Consider the following 12,808-nt stretch of genomic DNA (forward strand, 5'->3'; position numbering starts at 1 on the left):
TCCTCCGGTATACCGGCGTCACTGCGTGGTCAACTAGTTATGGTCTCTAAGAATAGTCGACTCATGTGGCCTGCCGTGTCTTTCGGCAGTATCTTCGGTAGTCTTTTTAGATGCCTTTCTAGATCGTGTGTTTTATCTCTCTTTTAGATATACAAATACAAAGAACTGGCCACAAAGATAGGATAGAAAGGTGTAAATGTGCACACTGACTTCTCCTATATAACAGGTCGTTAGTATGTGGCTATTTGACATAATAATATCTTGATTGTAACTGTAGTGAATTGACTCGAAAGAGTTGTTTTCCCAAAAGCAAGGATCAAATGCGGATATATATTGTGGGAATACTAGTAAATGTACATGCACTTGACGGAAAACCCTACAAGTCCCCATGATTTCTCCAAAGGGATGTACGTAATTACCTCTCATAATAAAGTTGAGTTATAGACAGGGATGACCCATGCAGTAATACGTAGATTGCCGGGGAAGAGTAAAGTCGATTCGGGGAGTACTATGAACTCTAGTGAAATGCGTTTAAATTGGAAATGCGAGATATTTCATGAACTCCGATACTATGAACTCCAGTGAAAGGCTTTTGAATTGGAAATGCGAGATATCTCATGAACTCCGAAACTGTGACACTTTGTATGAGTAGAATATGAAGATCATCCCCAGAATGTCCAGAAACGTCTAGATATCAGCTGACTACCCCGCAGATCCGGGACTAAAAAACAAGAAGCAGAGTGCTTGGATGTGCTTGGATGTGGCCCCCGAACATTCCGGTAGGATGTCTTGGGGCTGTGCGCTGAGGATATAGAGTTGTAGTTCCCCATTATTGGCTATGTAGCCTTGATATCATGCCAGGGACTATAAGATCAACTGTCCCTGGTGCAAGTGTAATATAGCAGTTGAAGCATTTCATATACCCCGTAGGCAATAATATCATATGATAACAGTGCAGGAGAGATGCAAGTTCTCATTGTATGGGGAATTGAGAACTACATCCGGTGGCGTCCAATCAACTTGGAGCATTCTTTTCTTTTCCTTCCCTTTTTCCCTCTGCTATTTGGCTGTTTTTGGTAAAGATATGGCAAGGGATCTGGAAATAAACTCCTTATACGGAGTACAGAGTATAGTCTACATAAAAGAGACAAAAGTACTGCCCAGCTTATCTGTGGAATTAGTAATAGTAATACTAGCCCAGTACCTAAGTTAACTAGTTCACAAGTTAGGTTCATGTCAACAGAAATGTCATGACGTTGAGTTGTAAATGGGATGTATACAATATACATAGTAGCTCCGTATATCGCCCCCGATGTGACATAATTAGATCTTAGATACCGAAACATATTCATATTCAAATATTCATATCAAGTTATAAGAAGAAAAAAAAAGAGGTGGGAAGTACGTGGTGCAGGAAACGCACAGCTCGCCAATCACCGCCCTCGACTCCTTCGATTCCCCCCCCCATCACCACTCTTCTTAAACATTCCCTCGACTTTTTCACTTTTCATTCCTGTGACCCCAGGTCTCAATCTTTGATCAAGTTTCGTGTCCTTTCTCCAGTCAGCCTCCTCTGGGGTTGACGTTGTTGAAGCGCGTCGCTGTCGCGCGATTCCCCGCAGAGACACGGCTTCCGTTATCCTCCGTCTAAACGTTTCGTGTTTCAGCCTGTGTCTCTCTCGACACCTCTGATCACACAAAGCTAACGGTGGATTGGCTGACAATCATCATTCTCAGCCTCTCGAATTGATTTGTTCCCGATTCCTACGACTGCGCTATGGACAGTTGATGCTACGGATGAATCAATAACCTCGATTAAGGGCACCCGCGCTGCCCAGCAGACGGTTCTGCTTGGCTAAAATATTCTTGTTTTATTTTATCTTGATCCATTCCTCCGTCGCCTTCCTACCCCTTGACCCTCGAATCCCCGCCCCGGGTCTCCCGAGCGAGTCAGCATGGCCAGCAATGATTCCCCCAAGCCACAATTCCTCGCACCTCCCGCCGTGACAGCGCTACGGCAGGAGGCTCGGAATATCGACCCGAAGATGGTTCGAACATTGAGCGATAACATGCGAGAGGAACGTGAGGACTTGAAGGAGGCGGCCGAACAGACCTTGAACATCATTGTGGATATGGACATGGAGGGTTGCATAAAATGGGTCAGCCCGTCATGGAAGCAGGTGGTTGGCTCATCCCCCGAGTCAGTGGAGGGCCATATGATATCGGAAATTCTGCTGGGCAACAAGGATGTGTTCCGTGATGCGATCGAATCCATGAAGCAGGATGATTCGCGAAGTCGTTTCATTCGCTTCGCCGTCCAGATGGGACCGGATTCTGTCCTGAAGTACTCGCCTGAACCACCCCCGGCGGCTACAGAGAATCAGGCCATCGGAGAGAAGGCAGAAGACAGAGAGAAGTCCCAGGAGGAGCAGGAGCAAGAACATCATCACAATGTGCTCAACATGGAGGGACAGGGAATCATGGTCTATGACCGAACAGACGACGAAGCTGGCCATGTGTGTACCTCAACCATGCACCGTCTTATCGTTATACTGACACCTTTTGAATACAGACCATGTGGATGTTACGACCGCTTACCGAGCCAAGAGAGGTGACAATCGATCTGCCGCCTCTGCTGGTGGAGTCTTTGGGTGTTGGAGCGGAGGTGCTGGCAAATTATCTAACCGAATTGGCCGAGGCTGCAGCGACAGAACCTGATCCTTCCAAGCATCCAGCCCCGACCCCCGTTCTCTGTCGCATCTGTGAACGCCAGATTACACCATGGTGGTTCGAGAAACACTCGGATCTGTGTCTGCAGGAACATCGGGCTGAGATGGATGTTCAAATGGCACAGGAAAACCTCAATGAGCATCGACATGCCATTGTCAAGGTCTTGGATGCTTTAGAGGCCCGTCAAGGAAGACCTTTCATCGGCAGCGATGGAAATCCACTGCCCCTTCCTCAAGCGGAGTACAAGGGGTTAGCCATCGGCCCTTCGACGGCCAGCTCTGCGCCGTCATCCGGCCCTGTTTCAGGCAGTAATTCGGCGCCCGGCACGCCTCCTCGGTCGCGAGAGCATTCTGCGTCTGGTGCTATTCCAACCCGACCCCGCTCCTTCACAGTGCGGAGACCACTGGCTCGCATCGTGGAACTCGTTCTTGACCTGTGCGATACTTCACTGGAGATTAGTATGCCGATGATCAAGGAATCATCCCGGACAGACGCAGAGGACTTCCGAACGTTGTCACCACAATCTGAATCGCGGATCTCGCAGGTTCTTCAGTGGCAGTCTCCCAGCGCCAACACTTTGGAACAAGAACAGGGCCTGGCCGCCTTGTCGGCAGACACTGAACAAGTTGCCAAGACAAAAGTTGATGCCGTTGTACGTCATCGCAAGATTGTCGAATATGCGGAACGAATTCGCATAGAGTACACAGTTCTGGTCGAGGAATGCATTGCGGCAGCATTAAGCAAAGCGGAGCGCATAGCTGCTGGTCAGCTCAGCGATTCCTCGTGCTCATCCGATGAAGAAGTGGCGCCCGAGAGCACTGTTGACACCAATGTTGCCCCGGACGATACCAATAGTATTGCCGAGGAAGAGTCCCTCTCACAAATCATGAGCCACGAATTGCAACAGAAGTCGTATCCAGCGGTACCGTCTCCACGGCGACCGACATCTGCGCTGACTCTGTCAATGCGTAATTCACCAGATCGTTCGTTCCTCTCACAATCGGAACGTAGACCATCCTCGGCAGCAGTATCCACAGGTTCCAACAGCCCATTGGAATGCCCCACCCCGCGATCCCATAAGAGTGCTGCAGGACTTCTGGGTACATCGCAACCTTCTCGGCTGGGACTGTCCCTAGCAGAGATTGATGCTGGCGAAAGTAGCGATGGCAGCTTGCCCTCTTCCGCTTTCCCGGGAGCTGTAAGGACAGACTCACCGTCGTCCGAGAGAAGCTTCGATCGAAAGCGCCGGAGCCTGGTACTCCCTGGACTTTCGAGCTCTCCTCGTCGACAGCCATCTCCCGCTCGAGTTTCAGGCCCGCACTCCCCGTTGCGCATGCCGAAGCCCCGCATGTCTAGCGGCGGTGAAAGCCTGCCGTCCCCAGTAGCCTCTCCGTCCACATACGCAAGTGAATTGGCTCTTCACCATTGCCGCCACCATCGCCGGCAGTCCTCGGCAACTTCGTCAGATGTTACGAAGCCACCACCCTCCCCACGCTTATCTTCAATGAGCCAGCAACAACCTCGGCCTGCCCCATTGTCTATCCGTGATTTTGAAATTATTAAACCAATCAGCAAAGGTGCTTTCGGCAGTGTCTACTTGGTGAAAAAGAAGGCCACCGGCGAGTATTATGCGATGAAAGTTCTGAAGAAGGCCGACATGATTGCCAAGAATCAGGTCACCAACGTCAAAGCCGAACGTGCCATCATGATGTGGCAAGGGGAGAGTGACTTTGTTGCCAAGCTTTATTGGACATTTTCCAGTAAGGATTATCTTTATCTGGTGATGGAATATCTCAATGGAGGTGACTGTTCATCACTCGTCAAGGTTCTTTGGGGGTCTCCCCGAGGATTGGGCCAAGAAGTATATTGGTGAGGTTGTGCTCGGAGTTGAACATCTTCACAGCCGAGGCATCGTGCATCGCGATTTAAAACCCGATAACCTTCTGATCGACCAAACGGGTCATTTGAAGCTAACAGACTTTGGACTTTCACGCATGGGTTTGGTCGGTCGTCAGAAAAGGGTGTTGAAGAACCCCGATGAGTCTGCTCCTGATCTGCTGAAGCAAAATTCCTTCCCCCGTGCGATATCGATTGCATCTTCTCGATCGGCCTCATTCGACTTCCAGGCAAGCGCATCACCCGGCTCTACTCCACTGATTACCCCGGAAGTGTCCGCCAATGCGATCCAGCCATCCTACTTCAGCCTTAACCAAGGTGGGTTGAGCCGGCAAAGCTCTCGTCGAGCTTCGGGATACCGCAGCGACAGTATGGGCAGCGATGGTCTCAATGGAATGTTCAGGACATTTTCACTTACTGACAATAACCACGAGCCTTCTGCATCATCGCCGAGTATATTTTCAACCAGCATGGTTGAAGAAGAGGGCCAAAGCGAGGCTGGCGAGTCTCCTCGCCTTCAACCCCTGCAGCCAACATTCAGCAACCCAATGGCGCAGAATACCCCTCCCCAGCAGAGCATGATGCCTCCAGTGATGGCTCTTTTTGATCCGGAAGATCACGATCGCCGTTTTGTCGGTACCCCGGACTACCTAGCCCCGGAAACTATCAACGGCATTGGACAAGATGAGATCAGTGACTGGTGGTCACTAGGTTGCATCATGTTTGAGTTCATCTTCGGGTACCCACCTTTCAATGCGGATACCCCAGATCAGGTGTTCGATAACATTCTCCATCGTAGGATCAACTGGCCTGACGACCCAGAGGAGCATACTTCAGCAGAGTCATTGGATCTCATGAACAGGCTCATGACTCTCAATCCTCGTGACAGAATTGGAGCCAATGTGGAAGAGAAGTTCCCGAATGGTGGCGCAGAGATTTGTAGTCATCCCTGGTTGTCTGATATCAACTGGGATACGCTGCTAGAAGACAAAGCACAATTCGTTCCTAACATCGAGAACCCGGAGGACACCGAGTACTTTGATGCCCGCGGCGCTACTCTTCAATCTTTTGCAGAGGAGTTGGAAGATGAGAACTCGCCACAGCCGTCAGTTACCGCTGGGCCGGACCGGCCTCATGATGCACTGTTCAAGGTCCGCTCCCAAGTCAACTCATCGAAGCGCCCATTGATGCCACTCCACATTCCTCCTCACGTACGTGATGCTCGGGATTCACGAAGTCGGAGACTCAGCGAACCGGCCTTGGCCGATGATTTTGGCAGCTTCAACTTCAAGAATCTTCCGATGCTGGAGAAGGCCAATAAAGATGTAATCCAGAAGATGCGCCAGGAGGCCCTGCAGGCGCAGCACCGACAACCCAACGGGTCATCGGCCGCTCAGACGTCGGTCACTTCATCTCAGCCCTCGTTGGAAGGGAGCCCGCTACCCATGTCACTCCAGCGAACTTTATCACACAACAAGGGCAATAATCGACCTTCTTCCCCGTCAGGCCTCAGTCAGACAAACTCATCCCCGAGCAGGCCGTCGCAGCCATCTTCTCCCCTCCTAGTTCAGTTCAGCACTGGGGCTAACCAAGAACGGCGCAAGACGTCAGGCTCCTCATCAGCCTCTCATCAATCGAATGGGGCATTTCAACCTTCCTCTGCTGACCAGGGGCGCATGCCCAATCTGAGACTGGGCTCAGTGGCATCCTCTCCCGTCAAGCCTAACCGAATCCCAGCTCATTCCCCTGACAAGACGGGCAACAATCAGCGCCATGGCAGCGTTCCAGCGAGCCGTACCCGATCACACACCATTGGCTCTCAGGATGGGGATGCTTCCTCGTTCCCGAAAGAACCCTTTGTGCCCCATCATCACAAGCGCCGGAGTCAACTCTTTGATATTTCACCTTCATCTTCTGACAATGAGGATCCACGCACAAAAGCACTTTTGAAGGTCCAACGTCGGCGACAAAGTTCTCGCCGGTTATCACAAATCAACATTTTAGAAGGGCCGTTTTTCCGGCCATTGGATGTGCTCATTTGTGAAGATCATCCTGTCTCGCGGCTGGTTATGGAACGCCTGTTCGAAAAGCTTCGCTGCCGGACGATTACAGTTACAAATGGTGCGGAAGCTGTCAGATACGCTCTTAGTGAGGTTCAGTTCGATATAATCATGACTGAATATCGACTTCCCCAAGTCAACGGTGTCGACTTTGCTCGAATGGTGCGGGAGACGCGCAGCGCCAACAGACATACTCCGATCATCGCCGTTACGGGCTATTTGAAAGATCTCCCGGAGAATCACAACTTCGATGCCTTGATCCAAAAGCCGCCGACTCTACCCAAGCTCACCGAGGCGCTTTCCCAGTGGTGCATGTGGAAACCTCCTCCACCGGACTACAATCCCTCCCAGCCTGTTCTTGTTCCGGGCTCTAGTGCACGGTCTACACCCGTGACAACCGAGGACAGCCCTAGTTCCGCATCCTCTGGGTTTGCTCTCAATCCCCCCAGCTCTTACCGAGGATCCAGCCGCGATGATTCTGTCAGCAGCAGCGTATTCGGAGATATGGAGTCCTTTAAACCCGATGAGATTCCAGTAATCATAAATCGAAATTCTGATGATTGGGATCAAGGCCATGGTGGATTGGGGATATCGGAAGAGCCAGCAGAACACCCCGGTAGCCCAAATCCCAACGCTGTACCCGTGCCTCACCTTCTCCATGCTGCCTCAGCACCCGCGGCCATGAATGCAGCCGGTGGGCTCACGCCCCGGCGGCAACGCTCAAGTGAAGCCATTCGTGCCAAAAGGGAATCCCTTGAGAAGAAGCGCTATGAGGGCGCCGAATCGGGTGACGATGAAGACGAAGAGCTTGGTAATTCCCAAACACGTCGCAGCCCACCCTCTCGAAATCGCCGTCCCGGCTCTAAACTGGGGATTGAGATGATGCGGACCAACAGCCGAGGCAGTGTCGTCAGTGGCAGTGAGGAACTCCTAAAGAAGGAGAGGGAGGCTCTTCGGAATCAAGCCTCTGCCGATCACGAAGACAGCGATGGCTCTTTTGGTTCCCCGGCTAATACGAGCCAAGAGGATCATTTCGAGGCCCTCAGCATCCCCGAGGAGTCAGAAGGCGAAGAATCAGTCAGTCCTCGTGCGTCCTCTCCAAGATTTGGAGCCTCTGCCTCCCAACATCACCGGCCATCTCTGGCACATCAGGATACCTCGATCTATTCCGGACTTTCCCGGAGTCGTACATCGCAGACTAGCCCGCCAGTGTTGAGTCAGGGCCAGACCACACCCCCTTGGGAATTGCCCCCGCGCATCACCTCCCATCAGCCTGGCCCACCAATCACCCCCGAAGTCAAGCTCTCCGGCAACGCGCTGGCTCGAGACGCTGATTCAGGCGTGGACGCCGATTGTAGTCCCACCCCAGACGCTGACGCTACGCCGCGACCTCTTCATCCTTCCCCCAGCCTTGATCCGGAGCAGACGCCTCGTCCAGCGGAGCGACATCGCTCGGACTTGAACTTTATATTCAAAAGATAGATGCCGTGTTCGCTTTTTTTTCTCCGACAAAAGCTCCTGTCACCTTGCGATCTCTTTCTATTCTGTCTACATATTTTCTGTGTAAACTTTCCCGTGTTTATCTACTCCTCTCTGGCTCTGGATACATTGTCATATCCACTCTCTCACGTCTCTTATGTCTGAATGTTTTGTCTTGGAGCAAGGTGTTTCGGTCTTTCTTTTTACTCCATGGGGAGTTTGTCCTTTTCCTTTTCCTTTTTTTTTTCCGGCCGACGGTAGTGTTTCATCTTTGACCACGTGATTGAAATCCCAACATCCGCTTCACGCTGATTTCTTTTTTTTTTTTTTTTTCCCCTTTGATATATGGGATATCTTTTGAGGATTTCGATGTTTATTTCGTATATTGTATAGGTATTTCCAAGGTTCTCTCTCGCGATGATCCTAGTCCTAAATTAGACCTCGGTTAATGGTCTTGTAAGTTTCTTTTTTTATTTTCCTTGGCACATGGTCGCCACCGTGCATATGTATAATATAACTCGCTAACGTAGAAGTGCCAAGATGTACATGCCGGATATATGTCACTGAAATAATAGGCTCGGAGATGTTGAATGCTCAACACGGTTATATCACCTATTAAACACAAGGACATAGACACCTGTATAATATCCTTGATGCATCTTCTCCATGACCTCATAAGCATCCAATCTAATATTATAAATATTACTGTCGAAATATTTCCGGGTAATTTTCCTTTTAGGCAATTTCCATATAAAACAAAGTCTAACGCCTTCGCCACCAGGTGGATCGACAAGTCGGGCCTGGAAGATTGGCATTGCGTATGCAGGAAAATACTTGCTAAAAATCGAGTTGAAATAGTTCAGTTGTTTAGGATGGTGTATACCCCCTATTCTCTCGCTAATCTAATCAAAATGATAATCAAAATGAAAGTAAATTACATCTAAACATAACTATCTCCATAAAAATATAGATCTTCATAAAATCTAACTAATCAAGACAACTCCCAAGGTCCAGACTTTGCACTATACTGGGTCTTCCTCACCATTTCACTTCTCTCCCTCTATCCTCTCTTTCTTCTGCCTCTACTTATATTCTAATTCTTCTGATGTTGAAACACTTATAATATTAAACCTATCTTCTCCGCCTTGACCGAACTCCCGTTATAATTGGCCCGGTGCCATCATGTCGTCCCCCGTCGAGGACCGAAAAACATATCTGGAAAAGGATAAGCGTAAGGACTCCGACAACTCTCCTACCTCCGACGATGGAACCTGTGTCACCGAGCCCGACACGGGTCGCAGTGCGGGTCACTTGAAGGTTGACACAAGTCATGTTGATGAAGATGAGCATCCGCCCATGCGCACCCCCTCCGCCCGTCGGGAACAGGCCACTCGTCTGGACGATGACTTGATGCTTTTACAAGCCGAGCGTATGACGTCGCGCTCGACCAGCGGACAGGATGATGAACACGATCGTAATTCTATCAATCGCTCCCGTTCGCGTCGCTCCGACGTCGTGGATGAGTTCGATGAAGCCACAAATCCTCTACACGAAAAGGCGGCAATTTACAAACCCCCCGAGAAACCAAACACTCAGATTGCTGTCTTTGTGAAGAAGCTGCATCAGTCGAGTTTCCTTGTGCGCTACTTGACCTACATCGCCCCCATTGTCCTCATCCTCTTGATCCCGTTGCTGGTCGGCGCTCTCAAGTATCCTAATGCCAATGTGGGTGGTGTAGAATTGATGTGGTTTTCCATTTGGTTGGAAATTGTCTGGTTGACTCTCTGGGCAGGACGGGTGAGTCCAATGAAACATTCCTCTTTCAAGAAACTTGGCTGATCAGTTTTGTCTTTTTTTTTGGTTAGCTTGTCGGCAAGTGTATGCCTCCAATCGTCGGTCTTTTTGCAAGTGTTTTTACCAATAACGCGAAGAAATGGCGTGACATGGCCAAACAGCTCGAGCTTCACGCGGCACTCTTTTTCTGGTGGCTCGGCGTGGAGATCTCCTTTCTGCCCACAATGAAAAACCATCATGTGGGTGGTGGTAAGGGGACCAAAGGTTGGGAAAATACGCTCAACAAAATCATCATTGTCATCTTCGTGTGGACGATCCTGAATTTCATCGAAAAGATCCTTATCCAGTTGATCGCCATCAGCTTTCATACGCGGACCTATGCCGACCGCATCGAAATCAACAAATTCCAGATAGGCAGTTTGACCAAGCTATACGAATGGTCTCGGTCCACTCTCGATGAGAAAGATGATGCCTTTGAGGAGAAGACCGAGGAACCGACTCCTGCCGGTGTCAAGACCCCGTTGCACTACGCCGGCGTGGCCCAGCGAAAGGCCAAGGGTGCCCTGAGCAGAGTTGGAAATCGCGTGGGCGATGTCGCAGGCGCAGTGGTGGCCGATGTCACTGGTCGCACGGCTACTCGCAGTACCGATGCCTATCAGGTCATTTTGGCGCTTCTGCGAACTACCGGAGGCTGTCAAGTGTTGGCGCGTCGTCTGTATCGCACCTTTGTGAGAGATGGCTTCGAGACGGTTTTCGGCGGTGACCTGAAAGCCGCATTTGAAGACGGCGAGGAAGCCGAAGCCGCCTTTGCCATGTTTGATCGCGACATGAATGGTGATATTTCCATGGAGGAATTGGAGGCCGTTTGCGTTGACATTGGCCGTGAGCGCAAGTCCATCACTGCATCTTTAAAGGATTTGGATTCAGTCGTCTCGAAATTGGATAGTGTATTCATGTTCTTCGTGTTTGTGATCGTGCTGATTGTGTTCTTGACGCTCATCTCGACCTCGGCCGCCGGTGTGCTCACCTCCGCGGGCTCTGCTATTCTGGCCCTCTCCTGGTTGTTCTCTGCTACGGCCCAGGAGTTCCTCCAGTCGCTTATCTTCGTCTTCGTCAAGCACCCCTTCGATGTTGGTGACCGAGTGACCATCTACGGTAATTCTGGTGATTCCGGTCTTGGTGATGATTACTTTGTGAAGGAAATCACTCTTCTTTACACCGAATTCAAGAAGATGCAAGGCCACGTGGTGCAGGCGCCAAACAGCTACCTCAATGGTCTCTTCGTCCTCAATCAACGCCGCTCAGGCGCACTTGCCGAGGCAGTGCCAATCATTATCAAGTATGGCACCACCATCGACCAACTCGACTCCCTGCGACAGCGTCTCTTGGAGTTTGTGCGCAGCGAGAAACGTGACTTCCAAAACAACATTCTTACTGAAATGCGTGCGGTCACGGAGAACTTCTCGCTTACGCTCAACATCGTCTTCTTTTACAAATCCAACTGGCAGAACGAGGGTCTACGTCTGCAGCGCCGCAACAAGTTCATCTGTATGCTCATGGTCGCTCTCCAGGAGATCGGCATCGAGGGCCCACGCATGAACCTCCAGGGTGCCAAGTTCGACATTCCCTTCCACGTCAACAATGGCGGCACACGCTCTGTCGAACGGCCCCCCCAAATCGACGCCGATGCCGAGGAGGTCCCGATCTCAGCAGAGTCCCACCACCTGCCAGAGAACACCGGAACCAGCAGCAGCAGTGCTGCCCGTCACCCATCGATTCTCCGCAAGGGTATGCACACTGCCAACGCCCGTGCCCGTGGCCCGTCTATCTCCCAGCGCAAGCACGTCGACTTCTCCTTGGGCATGTCCAACATGGCATCCAACGATATCATGGGAGATGTGTTTGAGGATCGTGGTGTGGTCGTCGAGGATGTCGTCCGTACCGCTAACCGCGAGGCCGCTGAGCGCCGCATCCAGGAAGAGAACGAGGACGAAGAGGAGCGCCGGAGCAGCCGCACATCTTCTTCCCGGTATCGTCGTCCCTCCAACCTGAGCGTTCCCTCCAATAACGAGACCGCCCGCCGGTCGGACGACGCCCACAGCTTCCGTAGTGGTCAGTCATCGCTCAGCCGTAACCGGTTCTTCCAACACCGTAGCAGTGTGAGTCGCGATCGGGACGACTTGATGGAGCAGGGCCGCTCTGCGGAGCCTACTCCACCTCCACCAGGCACAGTCTATGGTCTCAAGGAGCACCCCAATTGATTTGAGATGTGATCTATCTTCGATCCCTCTTGAGATCACATACCATCTTCACTGAACATACTCGAACTTTTTTTTCTTTCTCCTTTTTCATACATGATGCACGGTGTCTCGACAGAACAGTTGTCTTTCTACCATACATATATCCCCATATCGGCCCCCAAGCTCTTTATTATTTGGCCTATTTATCATATATAACATTTAGGTCGAGCCTTGGTGATTCGACCAATAAAAAACGTTTCGTTTCTGTTTAGAATGTCACCCGCCGCCTAAGATTTTCCCACAACATTGGGAATTGAATGTATAGAACCTTGTCATGTTTCCAAAATCTCTTTTAGACTTCTGGGATATCCTTTCAGGTACTCTTGTAGACATTTAGATGACTCATGTACCCCCATCCTAACCCCATCATCTCCACCCACTATAAATTCCATCACCATGCCACCAGACCATCACATCCCATCTCAACAAATTGTCAGATTTTACCCAGCTCATCTCTGATACGACTTACTTATACACGTCCACCGGGTGGACATGATCGTACTGAGACGGTCTAATTCGGGTTTCGAGATTCCCAACTTTCGAGAGTTT

The 12,808-nt window shown here is 50.6% G+C and overlaps 2 protein-coding genes across 2 annotated transcripts; both read left to right on the plus strand.

Annotated features, from left to right (window-relative positions):
- Positions 1 to 1,955: 1,955 nt before the first annotated feature.
- N7447_009685 (protein kinase RIM15) lies at positions 1,956 to 8,168 on the plus strand (the record flags this gene model as incomplete). Its single annotated transcript, XM_057233947.1, has 3 exons — positions 1,956 to 2,516; positions 2,573 to 4,599; positions 4,634 to 8,168. 3 exons carry the CDS (start codon positions 1,956 to 1,958, stop codon positions 8,166 to 8,168), a joined length of 6,123 nt encoding a protein of 2,040 aa, XP_057083489.1.
- Positions 8,169 to 9,347: 1,179 nt separating this feature from the next.
- N7447_009686 (Mechanosensitive ion channel family) lies at positions 9,348 to 12,220 on the plus strand (the record flags this gene model as incomplete). Its single annotated transcript, XM_057233948.1, has 2 exons — positions 9,348 to 9,962; positions 10,031 to 12,220. 2 exons carry the CDS (start codon positions 9,348 to 9,350, stop codon positions 12,218 to 12,220), a joined length of 2,805 nt encoding a protein of 934 aa, XP_057083490.1.
- Between the last annotated feature and the right edge of the window lie 588 nt (positions 12,221 to 12,808).

The sequence above is a fragment of the Penicillium robsamsonii genome (assembly GCF_028829455.1).
Source record: "Penicillium robsamsonii strain IBT 29466 chromosome Unknown utg000005l_segment0_segment0, whole genome shotgun sequence".
Taxonomy (NCBI): Eukaryota; Fungi; Ascomycota; class Eurotiomycetes; order Eurotiales; family Aspergillaceae; genus Penicillium; species Penicillium robsamsonii.